The 23534-nt window shown below is 35.6% G+C and overlaps 1 protein-coding gene across 5 annotated transcripts in view; it reads left to right on the top strand.

Moving 5' to 3' along the window:
- The window catches only part of LOC145689511 (uncharacterized), a 65421-nt gene that overhangs the window by 4647 nt on the left and 37240 nt on the right, over nucleotides 1-23534 (top strand). For all 5 annotated transcript variants that reach the window (XM_081763699.1, XM_081763685.1, XM_081763690.1 and 2 more), the window contains exon 2: nucleotides 21892-22090. In XM_081763699.1, coding sequence (XP_081619825.1) covers nucleotides 21905-22090 — 186 coding nt within the window. In that variant the 5' untranslated portion in view covers nucleotides 21892-21904. The remainder of the gene's footprint in view (nucleotides 1-21891; nucleotides 22091-23534) is intronic.

Genomic DNA, 23534 nt, shown 5'->3' with positions numbered 1-23534 from the left:
AATTTTTAACTCTGGTCCGGCCCGGCCCGTGAATTTCAACGTGAGGTCCGATCCGATTCCGAAATATGTTCTAGCATTTAGGCCCGAGCTCGTGTGTTAATCAAATAAGCCCGAATTACTGAAACTTAATAATCAATTCAAAATTGTATTCTTGTTTACACAATAGAGGTTTAATTTTTCAGTTGTGCTTTAAAAGTTTACCTGAAAGAACGGTGCAGTATATATCGTTGTACAGTATATTTACAAAGTTAGGCCCGAAAAGCCCGAGAAATATGGCGGTATATTTAAAAATTCACGGCCCAGGCCCGAAGTGATATATGCTTTGTAGGGCCGAGCCCGTGCAAACCTCTACCTTCAGTAGCTAGAACATTTATTGTGATTTCTTATATTGGATGTAGAAAACTCAAACTGTACATAAACAACAACACATCATGATGTTAAGTAGTGCTTTATATAAACTACGTTGAAATCAACAAACACTAACATAATTTAATCTAAATCACTCGTTCCGCAAACTGTCACTAGTTATTCGCTTATGATACCAATAAACATCCGTCACAGATTATAAACTGCTTCGACCGGCTAGTGCTCTACCTAACAACATTTCTAACCCTAATCAACCACCTCCCTTAAACGAATCAACAAACTGAATACCTAGAATTCAGCTAAACCGTTCCTTCATAACACGTAATCCTGATTTCACTATACGACACAACAGTGCCTTATTACGCGAACAGTACAGCCACAGTTAGGGCCTACCTGTAAGGCGATTACGGCATAACCTAATGTCCGTAATCCCTTTGTACATACAGCAACGCAACGTCGATGACCCTATTGCTCGGCGTGCGTTAATACTCCTATCATCTTAGCAGCTTTGCTACTCCTCCCCTTGGATGTAGCTGGCTGCCTAGCCGTTTTCAGTCTTGGAACCCTCCTCTTAGCAGCACACTCACTCCGCTTAGGGTCCAATTTGCATACTAGCCTTTGCGGTTCAGTCCTGCTCATATTAGTAACGCAGCTACCAGTGTAGCCTGTAGCAACTCTAGAGCCTCATTTCCGGCTTTATTCTTACTATAAGGTCATGTCTGTAGACGTGCAAACTTGTCTCCAGCCTCTGCTGTTCTGGACATCCAGTATGAACTTTTACATATTCAATGCGTACTTTACATCTGTGTCTTCCTCCACTTCGACTGATCCCGGCAAGCGCTCCGAGACATATAAATCCTGAAATTATTCCACTAGAAAATCGTCTTCTAGTTCACCATTGAATTAAGTAGAATTAAGTTTTCCTGCAACCAGTCGGCAAACTGAATCAAATCAGCTTCATCCATGACTTGAAGGTTCACTTCATGTGTCTTCCTCATTCATTGAACATGTAGTAGAATAATGAACTGCAATAGACTGTATTTTCAGTTTAGCAGTGCGCATTGTTGCAAAATGATTAAACTGGTGACATCGGTTAAACGTTTTACCTTTAACTGGACATTTGTTCTCGTGTTCCAGATCATAATTTTTCCAGTTTTTAATTTTCGTGATCTCAGAGCATGACTTGACTTTAACTTTGTACCTGTTGTATAATGTACCTTGTTGACGTAACCGTTGTCTATGTGTTCAGTTAGAGTCTTCTGTATCATTTCCATGTTAAGATCGATTTGTTCTATAGCATTTGTTATGCTTGTAGCTGATTGTAAGGTTAGATCTTTCATGGTCAGCATATTCCTACGTGCTGTGTCGCTTTGAATACCCAAAACAATTTGATCACGTGCCATCTCATCAGTAGATGTGCCATAATTACGAAACACTGCTTGCTTCTTCAAGGCTTTCAGGTACTGACCAAATAGTTGCCCTTCTTGTTGATACATTCTGTGAAATTTGTATCTGGAAGAGAAACATGCTTACGAGATTTGGACTTTCTCCCACAACCGTTTTATTATAAAATTCCAGTATGATACAAAACAGTATAATACTTTAACGAAGGCAGCCCGAAGATCAATAATGTGCTATAAAAATAGGTGCTTGGGATTATTTCTGGCCATAGCAGTTGGAGAATGGGTACACAGTATAGGATATCCGAGCCTATATAGTATGAACAGGGGGGCTGAGAAGTAGGAATTTTTCCAGCCCGATGCAACTGAAGAAGGGATGTAAGTTTGACCAGTCAAGTGCCGACTGATATCGTCGAAGGTGCTGCGATGTTCTCTATATCCTATCCTCATGAATCCATGTTGATCGTGATGACATAGTCCTCTTCGGGTCACATGTTGAATGACATACGTCGTCTGCTGTTCTCTGGACTTCCTCTAAACCATTGATATGGCAAATTTTTGCCCACTTCGTTTTCCTTGCATCCAGTTTTGTAAGTTCCTGGGACAAGAAATACAGCAGACATGTGCTGCCCATCGCTTATCTTGATCCCCTGCTCGGCGTCCAAAATATTTTTTTTTTTTTTTTAACTGGGGCAAGGCTACTTCTTTGACTCTTAAGCGTGCAGTTCACTGCATATATAACAATATGAATCAAGGTTATTCTTACACTGATGGGACACTCCTATACACTGATCACAGTCTTTTCATACACACTTCACTGGCAGAAACCCAACACAAACGCTTAAACTTTACAAACATCTACAATTGTGAAGCACAGCCCTCATGCTATATAACACAAAACAGATGGCAGCGCTTGTTCGTCAGTGATGTCAGCACAGTGATTCTTATTTCAACAGATTTATCACTACATGATTCAGTATACTATAACAATGCTAAACTGATAACAATATCACTCTTATCGAGCGCTGGAGAGAAACCTTCAAATGGATTCACGATTGTTTCTTACGTAATACACGTAATATATACAGACAGTGTTTTTCGAGAAAAACTGTAGTAATACGAAGAGACTAGTTGCAGATTTGTTTTATTTCAAAAAAATAAAAAAAATAATAATAGGAAAACATCTTTTTAAGCAAAGGACAAATTTTGTGTTGTACAGTGTAATTAGACATGCACAAGTCAGACTTTCTTTTGTAATACAGTGAAACCTGTCTTTAGCGGAATCGGACTCGCAAAAATTTCAGTCAAAGTCAGGTTTCCGCTTAATGGAGGTGGACATTTCATAAAAAAAAAAAAAAAAAAAAAAAAATTCAATTTCGTATCCTTCGATTATGGAAAGTAGTTTAGCAACCAATTCATCAAATGTTTCACTAGTTACATCACACGATTCACCACAGAATTCGCTAAAAACTATCTTCTGTGGAAACTTTCTTACCATCCATTAAATGCTTTGAATTCAGTTTTGCCCATATTTAAACATATATTGTTTTGAACATATTCATGATTTGCTTTATGGAGCTTCATGCTTTCATGAAAACAGAGTAACGAAGTTCATGGATAATAATAAACAGGAAATTATTGTGCATTTCTGAGTATTAGTTGCAAATGTTCGTCAATATTGAGATTTCAGAACCATCCCTGCTGAGAGCAAGGAAGAGGAGAAAGGAGACCTAGGAGAGGGGGGGATCAAAGCGCAAATGAGGAACAATGACGTAGTTCTCTCAAATGTTCTGCATATGAGTTTTTGCTTCAGGTCAAGATGCATTTCTTCAAAACGTCACGCGGTATACTTCAGTACACAGAATAGTTTTTCTTGAATTCTGAACTCTTCAATGCTTGTCTTTCTGACACGTAATAAGAGATTATGGTTCCTGTTTTATTGCCTAAATTCCTTTTTTCCAGAACTTTATTTTGTCAGTTTTATCCTCATTTTTGTCGGTTGTTTCTAGTCGCTGCATAAGCGGAACAGAAGTACGCCTACAAAAAAAAACTGACAGGTGACATGCTCCGTAGGATTCGGGGTTGGCAAAAACCATGGTTTTTATTGAGAAAAAAAAAAACCTTTTGGCGGTTTAAATCTTTTTTTTTTGGGGGGGGGGGGGTAAACCATTTTTTGGTTAAATAATTTACTCTATGTATTTATATCACGTATGGACAAAAATAAGTTGGTTTCGCTTTGGTGTTATTATGCAACAACCGGGTTTTGCTGGAGGGGGTCACATAGGCTTAAAGCGGAATCCAAACCGCTTCTCGGCTTACATCCGAGAGGAATTGTCCTCCATTTGAACTCGAAACCGGAACTAATTGGCCACAAATGCGATACGTCTGCCGACTCACTCACGAAGGACTCCTGATAAAAATACGTTGTACTGATCTTTCCATACTTAATATAATTGTCAAGAGTCATTTCAGAAGGACAAAAAGATAAACAGTTACACAAGTGAAACCATTACACAGAATTACATATGAACAATTTCAAAGTACGACGGAGTACAGAAGAACTAATTTAGTTCAAGTTAGTTAACAACGACTTTTATTGGTCCAAATTAAAGAAATACACCGACTTAATCTGCATATTAATAAGAAAAGTGAATAAAGGTACAAATTATTTGAGTCCACTTTGGCTCAAACTCATTTATACATAAATAGATACCAAAGATACTTATTTCACCAAATGCCTCTCGTGGGGTCTGTATGATCCCCCCCCCCCACAAAAAAAGTACGGCATTTTCGATGTATTTTATCAATAGTAAACATTGAAACGAAACAATATTTAGAATTTTTCTTCGATTGCAATTACATAACAATAATAACAACTACAAAAAAATCACAAAATAAACATTTATAAACTTGCAAAAAAAAGTTACTTTTGTAGTATAATCTTCTTGAGTAATGAATGGGGAATTTAGGTCTGAATATAATACAAATAATATACGGGAGTGAAACGTGATAACCCACAAATGTGTGTTCATCAAGATTTTACAAACACTTACACTTTTACGAACATTTTTTTTTTTTTGGTTTAAACCTTTTTTTTTTTTTTTTTTTTTTTTTTTTTTTTTTTTTTTTCTTGATTTAAACCAGCCAACCCTGGTCTCATGGTTTAATCTTTGATTTGTATCTTTCCCACTCTTGCGTATTAATTTCAGTCAATGTTGACAACCCCAGTCAAAGTTGAAAGTGAATTTGGCAACTGATTTGTCAGCAGATGGAGGAATTTTAGCAAATTCATTATTAGTTTCTGAATTCAGGAGTATTTTCACTACTGTTTTACAAGCACCTTTTAACAACGTTTCAGTTATTTGTGTATGTGTGTGTGTGTTTCTTTCTTTACGATAAGTTCGGTTACCTATTACTAGCTTTCTGCACATTTTACGAAATACGAACTGTAACAGTTATGAACGTTTTTTTGCCTTTTTGTTTTGTTTCAACAACCGACGAAAATATTGTGCATAGAATAAGATACGACAGAGAATAAAACTTTAAGTCAGTCGCGTAGAACCTTTTACTTTACCCTTGCTGCGGTACAACGGGTGCGGAACACTGTGATAGAGGATTCTGTTCTTATTCAGTATCATATTATTGGAATTACCCGCAACTTTGTTACTCTACAAAATTGCCTCCTTGTTTCTTTGCAGAAGTTGAAGCCAAGTGCCAATAGTGCAACGTGTCACACGAAACGCTGATAAGTCTTCACGGTTTTCGTTGGTGCAACAAGGGAATTCCGTAGTTTGAAGTGTACAATAGAACATGAATTCTTAATTGATATAAGTAGAAGTATGGCTTTAAATGTACGCACAGAATTTAATGAAACACAATTTTGACCATTAACACCCACCGGGCTGTTTTTTCTTTCAACTGTTTCTCACAACCCTGTCCAGGAATACTTATAATTTCTTACAAGCGCTTCACGTTTTATTTTCAGCATATACAATAGATTGAAAATATTTCTTAAACTCATACACTTCGCAAACAATGCCCCTGAACCAGGGTTGAAAGAAAGAAAAAAAAAAAACTAAAAAAACAAAACAAAAAGAACGTTTTTTATGTTTAAAATGTTTTTAACGTTTAAACCAAAGTACTTTGTTTTAAACAAACAAACAAACAAAAAAAACGTTTAAAATTTTTACCTGAATATTGTTTAAAACAATAATCTAAATAGGCATATATATTCCATTTTTACACGCTCACAGGCATTGCTTGCCATCTATATTCAACCGTTAGATCAAATTTCTGGAACTTCCTTAATCTCGATCCGTCCAAATGTACAATTTCGGAGAAAGAAATCGGGATTTTCCCAATTTCTGTTCACTGAATATGTAGTTTCTTTGTGTTACGTTCTACTGGTCGTAGTGTTGTAAAAAAACGGTTTTTTTTCTGTGAAGTTTTTTTTCAATAAAAAACATCGTTCTTTTTCATGTTTTTTTTTCAAATGTCTGTTTTTTTTCTGGCAACTATTATTTATTGATTTACGTTGCAGATTATTGAAATAATCAACAGAACTTGAGTCGAAGCCCTCGTAACTTACAAATCTTTTGTTTCTTTGTACGTATATACTAGCAAAATTGTGTGATTATTCCTTTCGGCCCCAGGTCATTTTTGGCGTTTTCCTACATTTCCAGTTAGTGACTTATTGCTCAAAAACCATTCATTCGATTGATATGGTTAAGGCCTTGCTTTTTAGAAAATAGATGTGACTATTTTTTGGTGTAAGTTGCATTGCAGTGTTGCTAATGGGTGGGAAATTATTGAGGGAAATGTAGGGGTGAAAATTTACAAAAAAATCCCTAACCGAATTTCAATTTTTTTTTTTTGTATCTAGTGCCACTCCTGCTATATGGGTTCAAATCACCTAAAAGAATCTTTGGTGTGTTGACAAGGTACAGTGAAATCCTGTAGTCGCTTGCTTCCATCCAAAGAGAGAAAGAAAAAATTCTGTCATACACATGAAATTTTGACATTTTTTAGGCCTCACAAGCAAAAATCAAATATGCCGGGGTTACAACTTCTCTAATTATCCTATTGAAACATTTTATGATGCGTTCTGTAGGGCTACGTTTGTTTCAATGTAGCCAGTAAGAGAGTAATATTAGAGGGTAAAAGGGAATTTTTTCCGAATTTTTCACCTAAAAGCGGGAATTAATTGTTTTGGCTGGAAACACTGCCATCAGACAGACGAAAACTATCTAAAAATAAACCTTAGTACTCCAAGAATATATCCTACAAGTATCATGGCGATATATAACAAAGTAAGCATGAAATTTTAAAAAAATCTCATTCTACCTCAGAAATTCATCATTTTCTTACCACTTACAGAACATGGTTTATTATAAACCTCAACTGTACTTTCCCTAATTATTCTAGTGAAACTTTTTGTGGTGCGCTGCTTAGGCTAAGAATGAGGCTCCTAGACACTGCTACGTTTGTTCGAATGTAGCCAATAATAAGGAAATAATAGAAATAAAAAAGGGAATTTTTTCCAAAATTTGCCCCTAAAATCTGGAATTAAAATTTTCTGTATCTGGGAACACTGCTATCAGACACACACAAACTATCTTAAAATAAGATTTGGTATCCCCCTAATATATCCTACAAGTAGTATGACGATATCTAATAAAGTAAGCATGTCAATAAAAAATATCTCATTCTACCTTTAAAAAAATCACAGTTATATTCCCAATTAGAGAACAAGGTCTACTGTAAACCTCAACTGTACTTCCCCTAATTATCCTATTGAAACTTTCTATAGTGCGTTGTGTAGAGCAAAGACGAGACTTCCAGATACTGGTACGTTTGGTCCGATATAGCCAACAAGAGGGAAATAATAGAGACAAAACAGATATTTTTTCCAAAATTTCCCTCTAAAATCTGGAATTAAAATTTTCTGTATCTGGTAATACTGCTACCAGACAGACGTAAACTATCTTAAATTAAACATTGGTACACCACTAATATATTCTACAAGTGTTGTGACGATATTTAAGGAACAAAACTTGTAATTACCAAAAATATATTACGGCAAACAGAAAAGTAGGGAAAAACTAGAAAAATCAAGGGTTAGAACCTAAATATGAATTCTTCGTGCGTTCCCTAATTATCCCATTGTAACGATCTGAACTTGCGTTTCTTAAGTAAGGACAAATGTTCGATTGGCGTAAGTTGACTTGCACTCGGACGTATAGGTACGGATTTATAAATAAAAATTTCTAATTTTTGCCCAAATTTAGGAAAATTTTAATTTCCCTAATTGGCAACACTGCGCGCAGGCCCATCCAATTGATGTCATCAGTTAGGTATCCATCCGAGGTATCTACTTGGCAAGTCTTAAGGAGGTCTTTCTACAACGAAGGAAGCTACAGGGAAAAAAGTAGTAGAGGAAATTCGTAATCAGAAAATTCTCGCATTTTTGACTGGGGTGAAATTTGAGAAGGAAATTCGACACCAGAAGAAAAAAATTAATATAATAAACTATAGTCCAACCATATTTTGCAAGAATAATATCCCGATATCTTAATTAGTGTCCACACAGGAGTGGATTAAACAAATGACACACCCGTGTGTGCCACTTTGGCTACCTGGGCCACTGAGTATACATTTGATTACATTTTGTTTTACTACTAACTCGTGTTGTTGTTGCAGTTATAGTCTCGACTAATAATACTATCGTAGTTGTAAACAATAACTTTATAAGGAAAATTTTCTCCTTTTTACATCTTAGTTCCAACACTGTTGGTGAGAAATGCAGGGTATTTCAAAATAAATTTTGGGGTTTTAAGTCTTCGTAGTACTTATTACATTTTAAGTACAATTATAAACAATGCATCAAGTAAAAGAGCACCTCAAACAGTCTTTGCTACAAGTGTTCAATGTGAGATTCATTCGTCACACGGCACACATCTAGTCGATAGGCGAGAAAGGCCCATAAACTTTCCGCCATATGGCACAAAACACATTCAATTTAGGAGAGTCTCGTTTCAAGTGTATCATCTCCTGAGGATTTGCTGACTGCCAGATACAAACATTATAAGTGTTCACGTTAGCTCTTAGGTGAAATGTCGATTTACCACTGAAGACGACACGATCCAGAAAATCTTCATTGTTATGCAGCAATATTTCACTTGCGAAATTGGCATGTAAACCGTAGTCTGTAGACTTTAGACCTGTAGCAACTGCAAACGATAAGAACGTAGTTGCAAGCGTCTCCTTAATATTCTTCACACAGACCGTTGCACTGTACAGATTCAGTCTTTATTACAACACAAAAAACTTTCTGCTCTCCAGTTTACATCTTTGCTGCTTGCTGTTTCTAACGGCAGACAGAAGAAACAATGTATGTACATGCGTGCGTACAAAACTGTTTGAGTTGCTCTTTCATTTGATATAATATTTATAATTGTAAGTTAATTGTAATAGATACTGCAAAGTTTCAAAACCCTAATATTAATTTTGAAACATCCTGCATTACTTCAATTTGAGTCATCCTATATTCGTGTCTTTTATACACATATCATCCGGGCCGGTCCTAGTCAATTTGTCGCCCCATGCAATGGCATAATTTGCCGCCTCCCCCTTTCTCCAGAAAGAACAAATCTTAAAAGTCATGATTTTAAGTATACTACTCCAGCATGAACAACAAAGGTGAGGGAAGTGCAGTTGCACTCAGAAAGGCTTAACCCTTATCCGGGCAAGACATTTTTGTAACGTAAACGGGCAACCGGGGCCTGTGAGGCCCAGTATATATTTTAAGTGCAGAATACACAAAATCAATGCCTATTGTCACTTACTGTTCAGACTAGTCTAGAATGTACCGGTATATATTTTTGTCAAGTAGCGAAACTTCGTGTCACGCTTTTGTAAGCCGACCAAGCAGAATAACAAATCCGGTCCAGACATTTTTGTAACGTAAACGGGCAACCGGGGCCTGTCAGGCCCAGTATATATTTTAAGTGCAGAACACTCAAAATTCAATGTCTGTTGCCGCATACTGTTCCGACTAAAGGTTACAATAGTCACGTGTTCAATATATAATTATGTGACAATTTGATCTAATATTTGACAGGAATTTCACTAAAGTTATACGGGGCCTCCTAGGCCCCGGTTGCCCGGTTACGTCAGGAAAAGATTTTCAAATTAAAAAAAAAAAAAAGCTTTACCAACTCGATATGTTCATGGTTTTAACTTCGACGAAAGATAGAAGAATTCAGTATTTTATGTCTTCGAAATATGTATGGTTATTGAGAAATTTTAGAAAAATGAAGCTACTGGGCCTGGGAGGCCCCGGTTGCCCGGATAAGGGTTAAATACTCACTAAAAATGCAATCCCGTTGTGTGTGTGTGTTTTTTAAATATTAATCTATTATGTTAGTGAAACATAAAGCAAACACACCTGCAGAGGATAGATGGTAATCCTTTTTATAGAATTCACTATCGAGCTTCAATCTCAATGTATCAGTTTGCAATTCCAGTGCAACTAGTTCTTTTACTTTTATTTCTTGATTTCTCTTCTATATCTGTTAACATTTTCTAAAAAAACTTGTTTCTATCTTCAATGATAAGGAACTTGTTTCTGACAAAAACAAGACTAGTTGTCATATCAAAACTGTGATAACTTACTAAATGGAACAGATATTCACTACTATTCCAGAATTGAATTCTTGCATTTGGCAACAATCAAGCAATTTGTGCTCGGATTTATTCGACTATTTGCTTTAGCATTGTCCATGTGGCCTTAAACTAATGCATCCTAAACTTAATTTATGAATGTAGTATTCAAATAGAAGGTCAGCTTAGTAAATGTAACTACCATCATCATAAAGTCTGTTTCCAACAAGAAATATTTAATTTAAATAATATACTTATGACAGATTTTGCCGGACCATCCAAACTTGCCACTCCATGCAAATGCACGTGTTGCATATATGGTAGAGCCGGCTCTGCATATCATATGTATCTAGTCGACAAATTATTTATATATGACATTTAGAAAAATACTATTAGGCAAATTAGCATTAGTTTTTATCTTTAGACAAGTTATATGAATTTTATACTGTTCGTGACATTATTTTCGTACTTATTAAAGGCCTGCTTTCACGAAAAAAGAAAATTTCATTTCTACTTTTATTTCTTAGTTGATATTGATGAAAACTGCTGAAACCCGAATTGTCTATAGGTATGGTATTCATGTAAATTGTAAAATATTTGTAGCGTATCAGTATCTAGCGTTTAATTTATGTTGCATTTTACGGTGATTATACCTACATAAAAATATTTAATACTTAAATAGACGTAAGATGCATTAGAAATGACTATTTGAAAAAAAACGAAATTTAGAAAAAAAACGAGAGGCAATGTTTTTTTTCTAAAAAAAACGTACATTTCTGAAAAAAAAACGAACGGTTTTTTTTCTATTTACAACACTAACTGGTCGTCTGCATTCTTAATCTTTAAACGCCCATTGACGCAACTGCTGTATCAGGGCTTTAAATCTCAATGGCTCAGTCCTTAATCAAGGCTGGAAGATGGTTTTGGAACCAATTTATTCCTGAAGGATACAGTTTTCCGCCGGTGTGCATTTTATCTATGTGGGGGTACCACGTAGCGGTGGGAGGAGGGTAAATATCGTGTTCTTTTGTTTCTTTTTAAGCGGTTTTTTGGGAGCCATTCCCCCTCTTGGGGGATAGATTCATAAAAATTGTTACGTGTAGCAATGAAGTAGGCCACTACATGGTAATATCGTGTATTTGTACTTCTTACTTAAATGGGGGAGCAGGGAGGGGCAAAGTTAGCCAATTTTTGGAGTTTCAGTTTTTTGACGTAAATTACATTTATTTTTACAACACACATCAATAGCTCAGCCCCTAATTAAGCTAGAAAGATGATTTGGTACCAAAGTATTCCTGAGGACTGAAGCCTTCCGCTAGTATGCATTTTATTAGGGATGGCCACGAATAGAGCTAAAACTCGACTCGACTCGAAACCCGAAGCAAATTCGAGTCGAGTCAAAGGTAATTTTCTTGAGTCGAGTTTCGAGCCATGTCACTGTTTTGAAGTCGAGTCGAGTCGAGTCGAGTCGAGTTTGATAAACGGCTCGCTCGTTTAGCTCGATTTAACTCGTTTTGGAATTATGGCCTGATTAGACTTGAAAGCGAAAGTCATAAGAAATGTAAGCAGTAATATGGAACATTTTTAGTGTTGCTCAGAAGATGGGATACTGCTCGCATCTCGTCTCGTCTCGATCAACAAGACGACTATGGATTTTTATAACGAGACAGCTTCAAATGTGAGCACCCATGTAAACACCGGTATATACGATAGTCCTTACCACCAAGGCTAAGACCTGCACGATCTAACTTTTGTGCCGAAGCAGAAGCCCAACCCAAGTAGTGATGTTAACTGGCTCAGTTCGGTTCAACTGAGGAGCAGCTCGAGCCGCCTCGATTGGGTGAGCTGTTGGCTGGGTTCGATAGTGAATGAGCTCTGAGCCGAGCTGCTAGAGCCGTTGAGAACCCGAGCCGAGCAGGTTTGAATTGTTTGGCCGACGCAGTCTAACTTTTAACGATTTTTGGTTCGAGTCTGGATACTTGCTCCTCCGGAACTGAAACCCAGTACCTCGATGTCGTTGCCTTTTAACTAGTTGCCTTTTAACGATGTCCTTGCCTCCTTGACTTCACCTTTTCCGAAGTCAGTAGTCAACTAGTTTTTAGTCTTCAGATACAAAACGCCTATCATTCATGTTTATACACGCTGGTGTTATAATAATAATTACATTGTCTGTGTAGGATACTTGAAGAAAGTACTTGAAATTACACACAGCATTTGGCTCGACTCGACTCGAAACTCTAGTCGAATTGCAGGAAATTTTTCGAGCCGAGTTCTCGAGTTGAGTTTAATGATGTCGGTTTCGAGTCGAGTTTCAATGAAAACTCGCTCGTGCACATCCTTACATTTTATGTATGTAGTTGGTATTTATGTACGGCCGAGAGGGAGGATTAAGTACATTTTTTAAATTTGTCATCAATTTTTTCATCAGATTTTGGAGGCCATTCCTCCCCCTTTGTGGTACATGCACAAAAATTAGTATGTAAAGCAGTGAAGTAGTCCCCTACATAATAATAACCTGTATATGTACTTATATTTATAGAGGAAAAGGGGGTCAAATTTGGCTGATTTACATTTAGTTTCAAAACGGTTCCATATAAGGCAATATATATTTTACTGAAGTGGTCTAGAAGCATAATTCTTGTTCGTATACATGATGTGTGCAGCAAAAATGATTTGCATATGGACGTGGTACTGTCGTGGGGGAGGGGAGAGAATGACTAATTCAATGAATATTTTTCTGCCCATTTTTTTAATATTTCCTACATAAAACGAATTCATTACGCAATGGCAGCAATGGCTACCATTTCTTATATTATTGTCACAAGTATGTGGCCTACACATTAGCATCATTTTGTCAGCGCAGGTGACTGCAAGAGTTGCCAGGGCCCCACAAAGTCAATATTTTCATATGTTTTAATGATTTTTATGTTTGTTCGTTTCTACAAATACGGCCGGAATTTCACGAATGTTACTTCGTTGGAATCTGTGGTCTATAAGCTTTCCAACTGTGTAGAAATCTTGACTGTGATAATTAGGAGGGTCACCAGAGCACCGAACGTGAGAGTCTACCATTTTCTTAAAATCCCTGGCGGGCGTCTAAAGGTTAATTGTGTTATGCCGTAGACACTAATCATTGTTAGCTATCCATGTTGCAGATAGAGATGTATCTTGAAAACTGTTTAGAGGGTTGGCTGGTTTAAACCAGCTGTTAAAAAAAAAAGTTTAAACCAAAAAACGAAAAATGTTCGTAAAAGTGTAAGTGTTCGTAAACTCGTGATGAACATCCATTTGTGGGTTATCACATTTCACTCCCGTATAATCGTATTATATTCAGACCTAAATTCCCCATTCATTACTCAAAAAGATTATACAACAAAAGCAAGTTTATGAATTTTTCTTTTGTGATTTTTTTTATTTTATAGTTTATTATTATTGTTTTGCAATTGCAATCAAAGAAATTCTAAATACTGTTTCGTTTTAATACCGTTTACTATTGATAAAATTCATCGAAATGCCATACCTTTTTTTTTTGGGGGGGGGGGTCATACAAACCTAACGAGAGGCATTTATTGAAATCAGAAGTATTTTTGGTATCTATTTATGTATAAATGGGTCAGAGCCAAAGTGAATGCAAATAATTCGTATCTTTATTCACTTTTCTTACTGATATGCAAATTAAGACGTCATATTTCTTTAACTTGGGCTAATAAAAATCGTAGTGAACTAACTAGGACTAAATGAAGGGTAAGGGGAAAAAAGAAGGAATGTCACAAAACTGCATTTTCGAGAAAACTGCGATTTAATATTGAAAACCGCGTAAGAAGAATAGGGTTACTCACATCTTTTGCCCCTTTTTACATGGACATTTTTACATCTACGTCTGCATGGCATATACAGTCAACTAGCACCAAGTGTCATCAACAGATACGACAAAGCACCCGAAAAAGCACATACATCATCATTCCTTGTTTTTTCCCCTTACCCTTCAAATTAGTTCTTCTGTACTCTGGAGCATTTTAAAATTGTCCATATGTAACTTAGTTCTGTACAATGGTTTCACTTGTGCAATTGTTTATCTTTTTGTCCTTCTGAAATTACTCTTGACAATTATATTAACAAGTATGTAAAGATTAGTACAACGTATTTTTATCACGATTCCTTCGTGAGTGAATCGGCAGGTTCGCAATTTGGGCCAATGAATCCCGGTTTCGAGTTCAAATGGAGGACAATTTATCTCGGATGTAAGCAGAGAAGCGGTTTGGATTCCGCTTTAAGCTTATGTGAACCCTTTCAACATACCCCGGTTGTTGCATAATAACACCAAGCCGAAACAAACTTATTTCTGCCCATATATTATATAAATACGTAGAGCAAATTACTTAAAAGTTTAAACAAAAAAATGTTTAAAGCCGAAAAACCTGTTTTTTGTTTTTTTCAATAAAAACTATGGTTTTTGCCAACCCTGCTGTTTAGTTAAAAAAAATGACATTTGCTCCTTGTAGGCTAGTCACTGCTCTTTTCTATGAGTTGTATTGTATTTGTCAGAGTATTTCTTCTAGTTTATGATGTGAGAACTGTTCATGTTTATGGAAATGATAGTGACCAAATAATACTTAAATTTTGAATTTGTGATTTTTTTTTTTTTTCATCTTAGAATAGTGTATAGTGTGTTTAACCTAAGTTATTCTTGAAAATTAAGAAACGTTCAAATACTTCACTTGAATTTCTGTTGGTTTAATTATACACACATTGATGTACAGAATTTCGTTCAGTAATTGCTGTTACAATAAGAATATAACTCTGCTTGTAATTTACTTTATGCACAAATCCTGCGGAGGATGGGTTGTTTGTTAGAAAATAAAATTAGCTTCTTCAATCTGATATTTTAATTGTTTTAAACATGTTCAACCACCATCGAAAAAAAAAAAAAAAAACACGTTTAAAACAAACTGAATAAAACAACAGCCCTCGTTTAAAACATGTTTTAAACATATCAACCCTGCCCTGAACAAGATGCCACTTGCAGTTACAATTTCCGTTGGTAACGCGAGTTCCGTAGTTGGTAGACTACATTAATTGGCGGTCCTCAAATCATAAGATTGACGACGCTTGTCTGCAGGATTACCGAACAATCGTGTTAATAATCAAAAACTATCCGTCGATTCCTTTGTTCTCTAGGGGCCGCGGTGGCTCAGTGGTAGAGCGTTCACCTCTGGTGCTTGGGGTCCTGGGTTCAAACCCTGCTCCCGCCAAGTGAACTTTGTGGTGGACAAACACCGTGTGCGTGGGTTTTCTCGGGGTACTCCCGTTTCCTCCCACTTTCTTCATTCCACCATTTCATTCATTTCTCATAATCACCGTCTCCTTTAGTCTAACCGGCATAACCGTGGGACGTAAAACTTAAAGATTTCATTTCATTTTTTTCCTTTGTTCACTGTGCCACGGAGTACTCTAGATTTTAGCGTTATAGACCCCTGTGTTAAAGCCTTATGCTAAAATGGTTGTCAACTTTTCTACGCATTATACCTGGTTTTAATCATTAAAGTATTTGCTACAAATTGGTGTATATTTAAGAGATTTACGTGTAACTAGGAAAAAGTTGTGAGTAAAAATGTACTCAAAATTATGTATTTTTTTAAAGCCATTTTTATAAACTAACCAGTTTCACATGATATATTTCAGAAACGACTGACCTTTTAAAAACGCCATTCACATAGTTCAATATATGATTGTTACTGATTGCAATGAGCAAGTTGAGTCAACTTTACTCCTTTCATCCTCATACAAATACCGATATTGTGATACCATGCGATTTCCGAATCTAACAAAGCTACAGGCATATTAAAACGATTTAGATAAAATATGGTATATCTATAAAACAGAAGTTAGTGTAATGTTGTAATATCCCAAATAATAAATTATATATTTAATCAGAAAGTTCCGAGCTCTTTCGCGGAAAAAAATCTCTGCCAGCTGATTCCCGTCGTGCGACATTATTACAGAATTCGCCTATGCAGAAGGCTAACGCATCATCAGTATGGGAGAGGAGCTCTCTCCGACTTTGCTGTGGCAATTTATTCATCCGAATCCAGGATTTCACCGTCACTGCTACTGCTTGAAGCTTCATCCGAATCTTGTGTTGATTATGAAGGGTTTCAAGAAACGTCCAAATATTCTTGCGTACTGTAGTAGTGATTTTTTATTTTTCGTACTTAATGTATCGCGTTTCTCCATACACTGACTGGAACATTTTTGAATGCATCTTTGCAAAGTACACACACATCGACACGAAACGTTTTATTTTTCTTTGCAGCCTCATTCTTTATATAAGACTATCAGCTCTATAGGTTTCAATTCGCAATGTCCTGCAGGAAGCCACAAATGTTTGATGGTTTTGTTTTTAGTATTTCGCAGAACTGTTTCTAGAAGACGTTCCTGCTCTTTGAAATGAGGCCTGCCGATATTCAATAGCACACTTTTGTGAAGTTCATTGAAAGTTTGAACATAATACAGAATAGGAACTTGATTTTTCTCCAGCCATTTAATTATATTCCTTTCTCCATCGCATAGTTTGATTTCGAGTTTCAGGTTTCAGCTAGTATGATATATTGCTTGATCTAAAGCCACGACTGATTTGTCCGGCAAAAGCTGAATGATGTGTTGAAACATTCTGTGTAGTGCTTAACGTTCATCTCGGAATGGTAATCTGAGTTCTATTTTTTCCAACAAAACAAACTACGGCTCCATCAAGAAATTCCTCCTCGTTGCTAATATGCAGCATAATTACTCTCTTCGCAGGACCGGAAGGAGTACGAATGCCCCCTCTCCAACCCGAAACCTGTTGGACAGCACTCCGGTAATAGTCATACACTGACGTGTCGTCTTCTGGCAGAATTTGCTTTTGCCATCCATACTTGGCAGAATGGTTCGCACCGCACCAACACCCATCGGTGTAAAAGACACTAAAATTGTTACGTCTGTAAAATTTCAACAACCGTAGAAACTTATCTCTTTGCTCAGCAGTCTTATCACTTTCCATTAGAACTGGTTTTTTGTTACATTTTTATATGAAATCTCAGTTTTCGCACAACACACGCCACAACGAAGTTTCACTTATTTCTGGAGCGTCAGTAAAGTCCTTTTTTATCTGTTCCAAGAGTTTCTTTACCGTTGGATACTCTTTTCGCACATTGAAATTCGTGGAGCTTCCGGCGAGTAAACCCTTGAAGAAATTCAGCTATAACTAGGGTTGGCAAAATCCATGGTTTTTATTGGGGAAAAAAAAAAGGTTTTTTGGGTTTCAACTTTTTTTTTTGTTTAAACCAGGTTTTTTTGGTTTAAATGATTTGCTCTATGTATTTATATTACATATGGACAGAAATAAGTTTGTTTCGCTTGGTGTTATTATGCAACAACGTTGTTATGCTGGAAGAGGTCCCATAAGCTTAAAGAAGTCCGGTCAGTAAATTTCTTAAATTGAGAAACTCCCTCCCTAGCCATCGGGAAAATCCTGTCATTACTTTAAATGTAAAATAACAACGGAAAAATCCTGTTATTGCTTTGCATGTAAAATTCAAGGTCAATGTATCATAATCAGTACGCTGAAACAGATATTAAATTACAAATTTAATATGTAGATATTGAAAGTCCAATCCAAGCTACTGTTGGAAGCTACGTAGGCAGTCGATAAATTTTGCCAATTTCTATCAATATATTCAAGCAACCCTGGCTTCTTTATAAAACAGGCATTCAGGCAAGCAGGAATATACAATTTATTTTCAACATCCTTACGTAATACCGATGTTATCAAGGAGAAGATTTTCGCTTAAAGTGACATCCCAACCGCTACTTGGTTTACACATGAAAGAAGGGTTGTGCTTCGACCGAGAATTGAACATGGAACACCTTAATTAAAAGGTGAAAAGGCAATAAAACTAATGCAGATGGTTTGATATGTGGAAACGTCACCATGAAGTTCACACGATTCGCATTTTTCGTTCTTTTTATTTTTTTGTTTTAAGTCAGTTATTAAAAAAAAAAAAAAAAGCTGGCGTAAACCAGCCAACCTTAAAAATAAACACTTCTTTAAAAAAAATACACAAATAACTAGCAAAAATGTGTATAGTATTTTTACTTCAAAATATTTCATACCCTCTTTTTGAAACAAAATAAAATTAAAATAAAACATAAGAGAAATACTTAGATTTATATGATACACTTAAAGGCTGCATATCTAGAGCTTTTGGTTCTGTGTATTGAAAATCTACAGTTAAGTTTTATATAACCACCATCACGGTTTACCCCATCCTCAAGTTTTCTGAAATTTTAACAAGAGGGGTTCAACATATCATTACGGAACTCCCCCCCAAAGAAAAGGACTATGGAATGTATTTAAGTTAAGCTAAATACAACTGGACAACAAACGTGACTGAGTGGTTAGCTTTTGCGCTTCTATTGGGAAGTCCGGGATTCAGTCCAGCATTCGACCATTCTGACAAAGTTTTTCTTATTCCATCTGTGAATGTAGAAATAGTGCGTGTACTGTGAGTTGGCCGACTTCCTTTCTTATTGTTTATAAATCGTTATTATTACTAATTATCAGCAGTGACGGTTTTGCGAAAGGTTAGGGGGACGGTTTTTCGGACTGAAGCCTGTTCCCCAAAGTTACGGAATGTCTAAAACGAACGAAACATCTATTAGTTATGCCTTTACTCATAAACTTTAAGCTCCCGTCAAATAAAAATTACGAATGTTTAGAAAAACTAAACATAAGTAAGAAAAACCCCTCCCAAAGTACTTTTCTAAATCCGCCACTGATTCTCAGTATAAAATGATCTTCAAGGTTTTATCGGGAAGATTATTGCTAAACATATAAACGAAACGAAATATTAGTTATGCCTGTACTCATAAACTTTAAGCACCTCCCAAATAAAATTAGGATTTTTTAGAAAACGAAACAATCACAGAAACCCCTGCCAAAGTACTTTTCTAAATTCGCTACTGATTATTTGTGTAAATTGGTATTGAAAGTTGTATCCAGAAAATTATTGCTAAATCATTGCACAGCTACAGTATAACAGAAATGTGGAAGCATGGTTTGACGGATATATTGAAAAACGTACGCTTTGACGGATATATAGAGAAACGTAAGTTTAATTTTTGCGCTAGAAGCTAGAGTACTAAGCTTTTAGAAATGAAACACGGATGACAAACTAAAATGATCTAGAGAAGAAAAAAATGTCGATAACTCAAAAGTTAAAATAAAGTTAAATAGCCTCTAAAATTGCCCTCAAATACTACATTCTTCATGTTAGCTTTAATTCGTAAAACATGTGCTCCATCCATCTTGATGGTGAATTTCAGAGCGAAATATGGCATTTAGGTCACGGAATTCTTATCTAATTATAGAATATACTATAAGAAAGCTATTTAGATAGAAAAATCATGGAAATGAAAAAAGCCAACATTTCCAAAATTCTCGTCTTTTTCCCCAAAAAAGCCGGCTTTTTATGTGAAAAAAACCATCGATTCAAAAAAGCCGGCTTTGTTTCATCTCTACTTTAAATGCAAAGCAAATCCTGTTATTGCTTTGCATGTAAAATCTAAGGTCAACGTATCATAATCAGTTCGCTAAAACTGAGGTATTAAATTCCAAATTTAGTATGTAGATATCATTCAATAAAATTAAAACTAAGTCCAATCCAAGCTAATGTTGGAAGCTATACGTAGGCAGTCAATAAATTTTGCCAATGTCTATCAATACATTTAGGCAACCTTTGCTTCTTTATAAAACAACAAACATTCAGGCAAGCAAAAACATACAATTTGGCTTCGTTTCGTATGTTTAGGCTTAACATCTTTATGTAATACCGAGGTTGTAAAGAAGACTCGCTTTAAAGTGACATCCAAACGGATACTTGGTTTACACATGAAAGAATGGTTACGGTTCGACCGAGAATTGAACATGGGACACCTTGATTAAAAGGTGAAAAGGAGATAAAACTAATGTAGATGGTTTGATATGTTGAAACGTCACCATGAAGTTCACACGATTTAAAGCATTTTTCGTTTTTCTTTCTTTCTTTTTGGTTTAAACCAGTTGGTTTAAAAAAAACAAAAAACAGCTGGTTTAAACCAGTCAACCCTGGCTATAACAAACTTGTTTGACGGTGAACTTTTTTTATTTTTATTTTTCGGGGATTCCAGGGCACTATTATTGCGATACTCGCTTGAAACACGATTCACAGTTGTTTCAGACACCCTTAAACATTCGGCAATTCTTTTGACGGATTGGGAGAACGAAAATTGTGGAGCGTTGTTTTGTTCCTGCAAATAAAAAAAATGATCTTGCATTTATTATAAACTGTTTCTCGTAACCTCGTAAGTGATGATTCACACAAAGATAAGTAAGAAACCAGACAAGAAAAAATAAAGACACGAGAACAAGCACAGCCATAATTTCTGTTCCCTGTGCGGCGCGCAACGCTGACTTCATGCAGTTCCATGCAGCAACGTCAAAAGTAGAGTACTTCAGTGCTTTCCGTTCTACGCTAATTGAGTTACGGACAGAGATCGGAACATGTAATAAAATAGCTTATTGTAAATTAACCATAAAATTAATTTTAAAAGTACTACTGCGGTTTTGTTTAGTATACTTTCGTTCATACTCAGTAAAAATTTCATTATTGTGTTGAAAAAAAAAAAAAAAAATAACTGAGATATTTCTCTTTAAACTTCAAGGAAACCAATTTATTGCAAAAAAAAAAAAAAAAAAAAAATTTAAAATACATTTTTATATTATAACCTAAAGTATTAAACGAAGAGTTGGAAGCAAATAACTTGTTAAAGTAAACTTTTCACTGAATAAAGTGATGCCTATCTCATGACTCTACCTTAGCTGTGCTCTAAGGTATAGTTGCTTGAGCCCAGGGGTCTATAATGCTGAAATTAAGAGTAGGTAGGTCCAGGATGTTAAAATTCAGGTTACTTAGCTTTGGTTAATTTAGTTTAGTTTCGGTAAGGTTCGGTATTTCTGGACATACTCTGCGCCACTTCTCTCCTTTATTTCTCAACATTCAATCGTCGTAGCTGTTCATTATTATTATTATTTCCAAGGACAGCGTATGATGTAATCCATAAATGGGCTCAACATTGATCTTAAACGTATAAAGAACTGAATGGAACACCGGCATGACTCAGTTGATCTTCCTCGCTTTTTCAATTTCACATTGCTTTCTTTGAGAAACCTAAAAATTATATGCACAATTTTGAAAAAACTTGATATTTAAAGGATTTTCGTACAAAATATAACTTTCTACTTCAGGAATGTCTTTAGAATTTTCGCCTGTGAAATATCAAATGTATCAATGTACCATAATTAAGTTTTGAATTTATATGTTGTTATTTAGATCGTCTATGATTGTATCTATGTATAAATTAAATTATAATTTTTATTTTCTAAAAGACACAAGAACAGTATGGGTTCAGACCAACAATTTTGCCTCCGATGGAACAACTTCCAAAGTAGCCTTTTAAACTCGTTGCCACAACTTCTTGATGGGGATGACCTTACAGATGTTACCCTTTGTGCTGGTGGTCGTAACCTCCGTGCCCACAGAGTCGTCCTTTCAGCCTGTAGTCCATATTTCAAGGATCTCTTTAAAGTAAGTAATAGTTCATTAATAAGAATTACAACTGCCTGAATAATGTTCCTTTTTATGTATTTCTAGCCAATATTTCCAATACTTCCCACGGATACTCTTTGTCGGAACTGTCCTCAATGCTGTTCTTCACGTAGTTTTCTTGTACCAACAATAGAGTATAAGTATATAAAAAAAATTCTCAATATGTTAAAATTGTTAGTGCACGCCCTTAAATCAAAGTTTATTCTATATTTCATAGTATCTAGTTCTGTAATTTGCGGTGTATGTGGCTTCCAGCACAAATTAAGTTTCAGGATTGCTAAAAAAAAATTACATATAGTGTTGGAAGATATATATGCAACACAGAAGATTACAGAACTAGATACTTAAAAATAAATAAATAAATAAATTAGAACAAGATTTGATTTAGGGTTAGGGCACGAACAGTTTTAGTGTATTGAATAATGTATATATGTATTTTCACTCCGCTGTTGTTACAAGAAAATTATGTGAAAACCATCATAAAAGATAGTCTGACGAGTGAACCCATGAGAAGAACTGGAAATACACAAAAAGGAACATTATTCAGGTTAGTTGTAATTAGTATTATTATAATGTGTTCCATACATTTCATTATTTATTTTTGTTGGTTTCTAAAATTTGCCGTATTATTGCGCTATTTCACTTTCTGACATTTGTTTAGTCTGTTCAGCAAATGTTGAACCACGTTTCTCAACAGAAAATTTGGAAAGTTTGTATTTCTGTGAAAATTTGTGAAGTTGTGTGTTACGTGAGACAGTTTCTTTGTTATTTAGGACAAAATATCTTAGTTACCTTAAATGAAACTGGGGAGGGCAGGAAAGTTTCGTTTTTACTTCATTACCTCGAGGGTCATCGAGTATTTTTCGTAAGATAATTCTTCTGAACTTTGGGAGAAATTACCCGTGTATTCAACCGGTCCAAATAGAAATTTCAAATTTCCTGTACATGAAATGAAACTACTGTTCTACGTGAGGAAGAACATAATACCAAATAGCTGCTTGCGGATGCACAAAAACTGCATGTGAAACAAATGATGGGTTGTGTTTCCAGGAATATGTTATTTTGAGACCTAACATTTATATTAGAAAATTTGAAACTCGTCCGCTGCTAAGGTACACTTCTGGTCTTAAAAATCTACACTACTTTCCAGAGTCTTTAAGTCCAAAAAGTTTAACCTAGATCCTTATAGCCCTCAAGTCTGCTTACAAAGGAGATTATTTTCCCTCCATTCTATTAGAGTAACGCGCATATTCTGTAATAGAAATAGACAATCTGAACATTGCTTCCAGGTATATATACAAGTGGCATATAGAAAACAATCATAAAATGTGACAAAAAAGAAGATAGAAGTTAAAATCTGGAGGATAAAAGTCAAAACTTGTTTAGGGTGCACCGTCGACAGAACAATAACAGAAACAAAGTA

The sequence above is a fragment of the Thermobia domestica genome, chromosome 1 (genome assembly GCF_964235325.1).
Source record: "Thermobia domestica chromosome 1, izTheDome1.hap1.1, whole genome shotgun sequence".
NCBI classification, from domain to species: domain Eukaryota; kingdom Metazoa; phylum Arthropoda; class Insecta; order Zygentoma; family Lepismatidae; genus Thermobia; species Thermobia domestica.
Note: the sequence above shows the minus strand (reverse complement) of the source record. Positions and strands in the feature narration are given on the sequence as shown.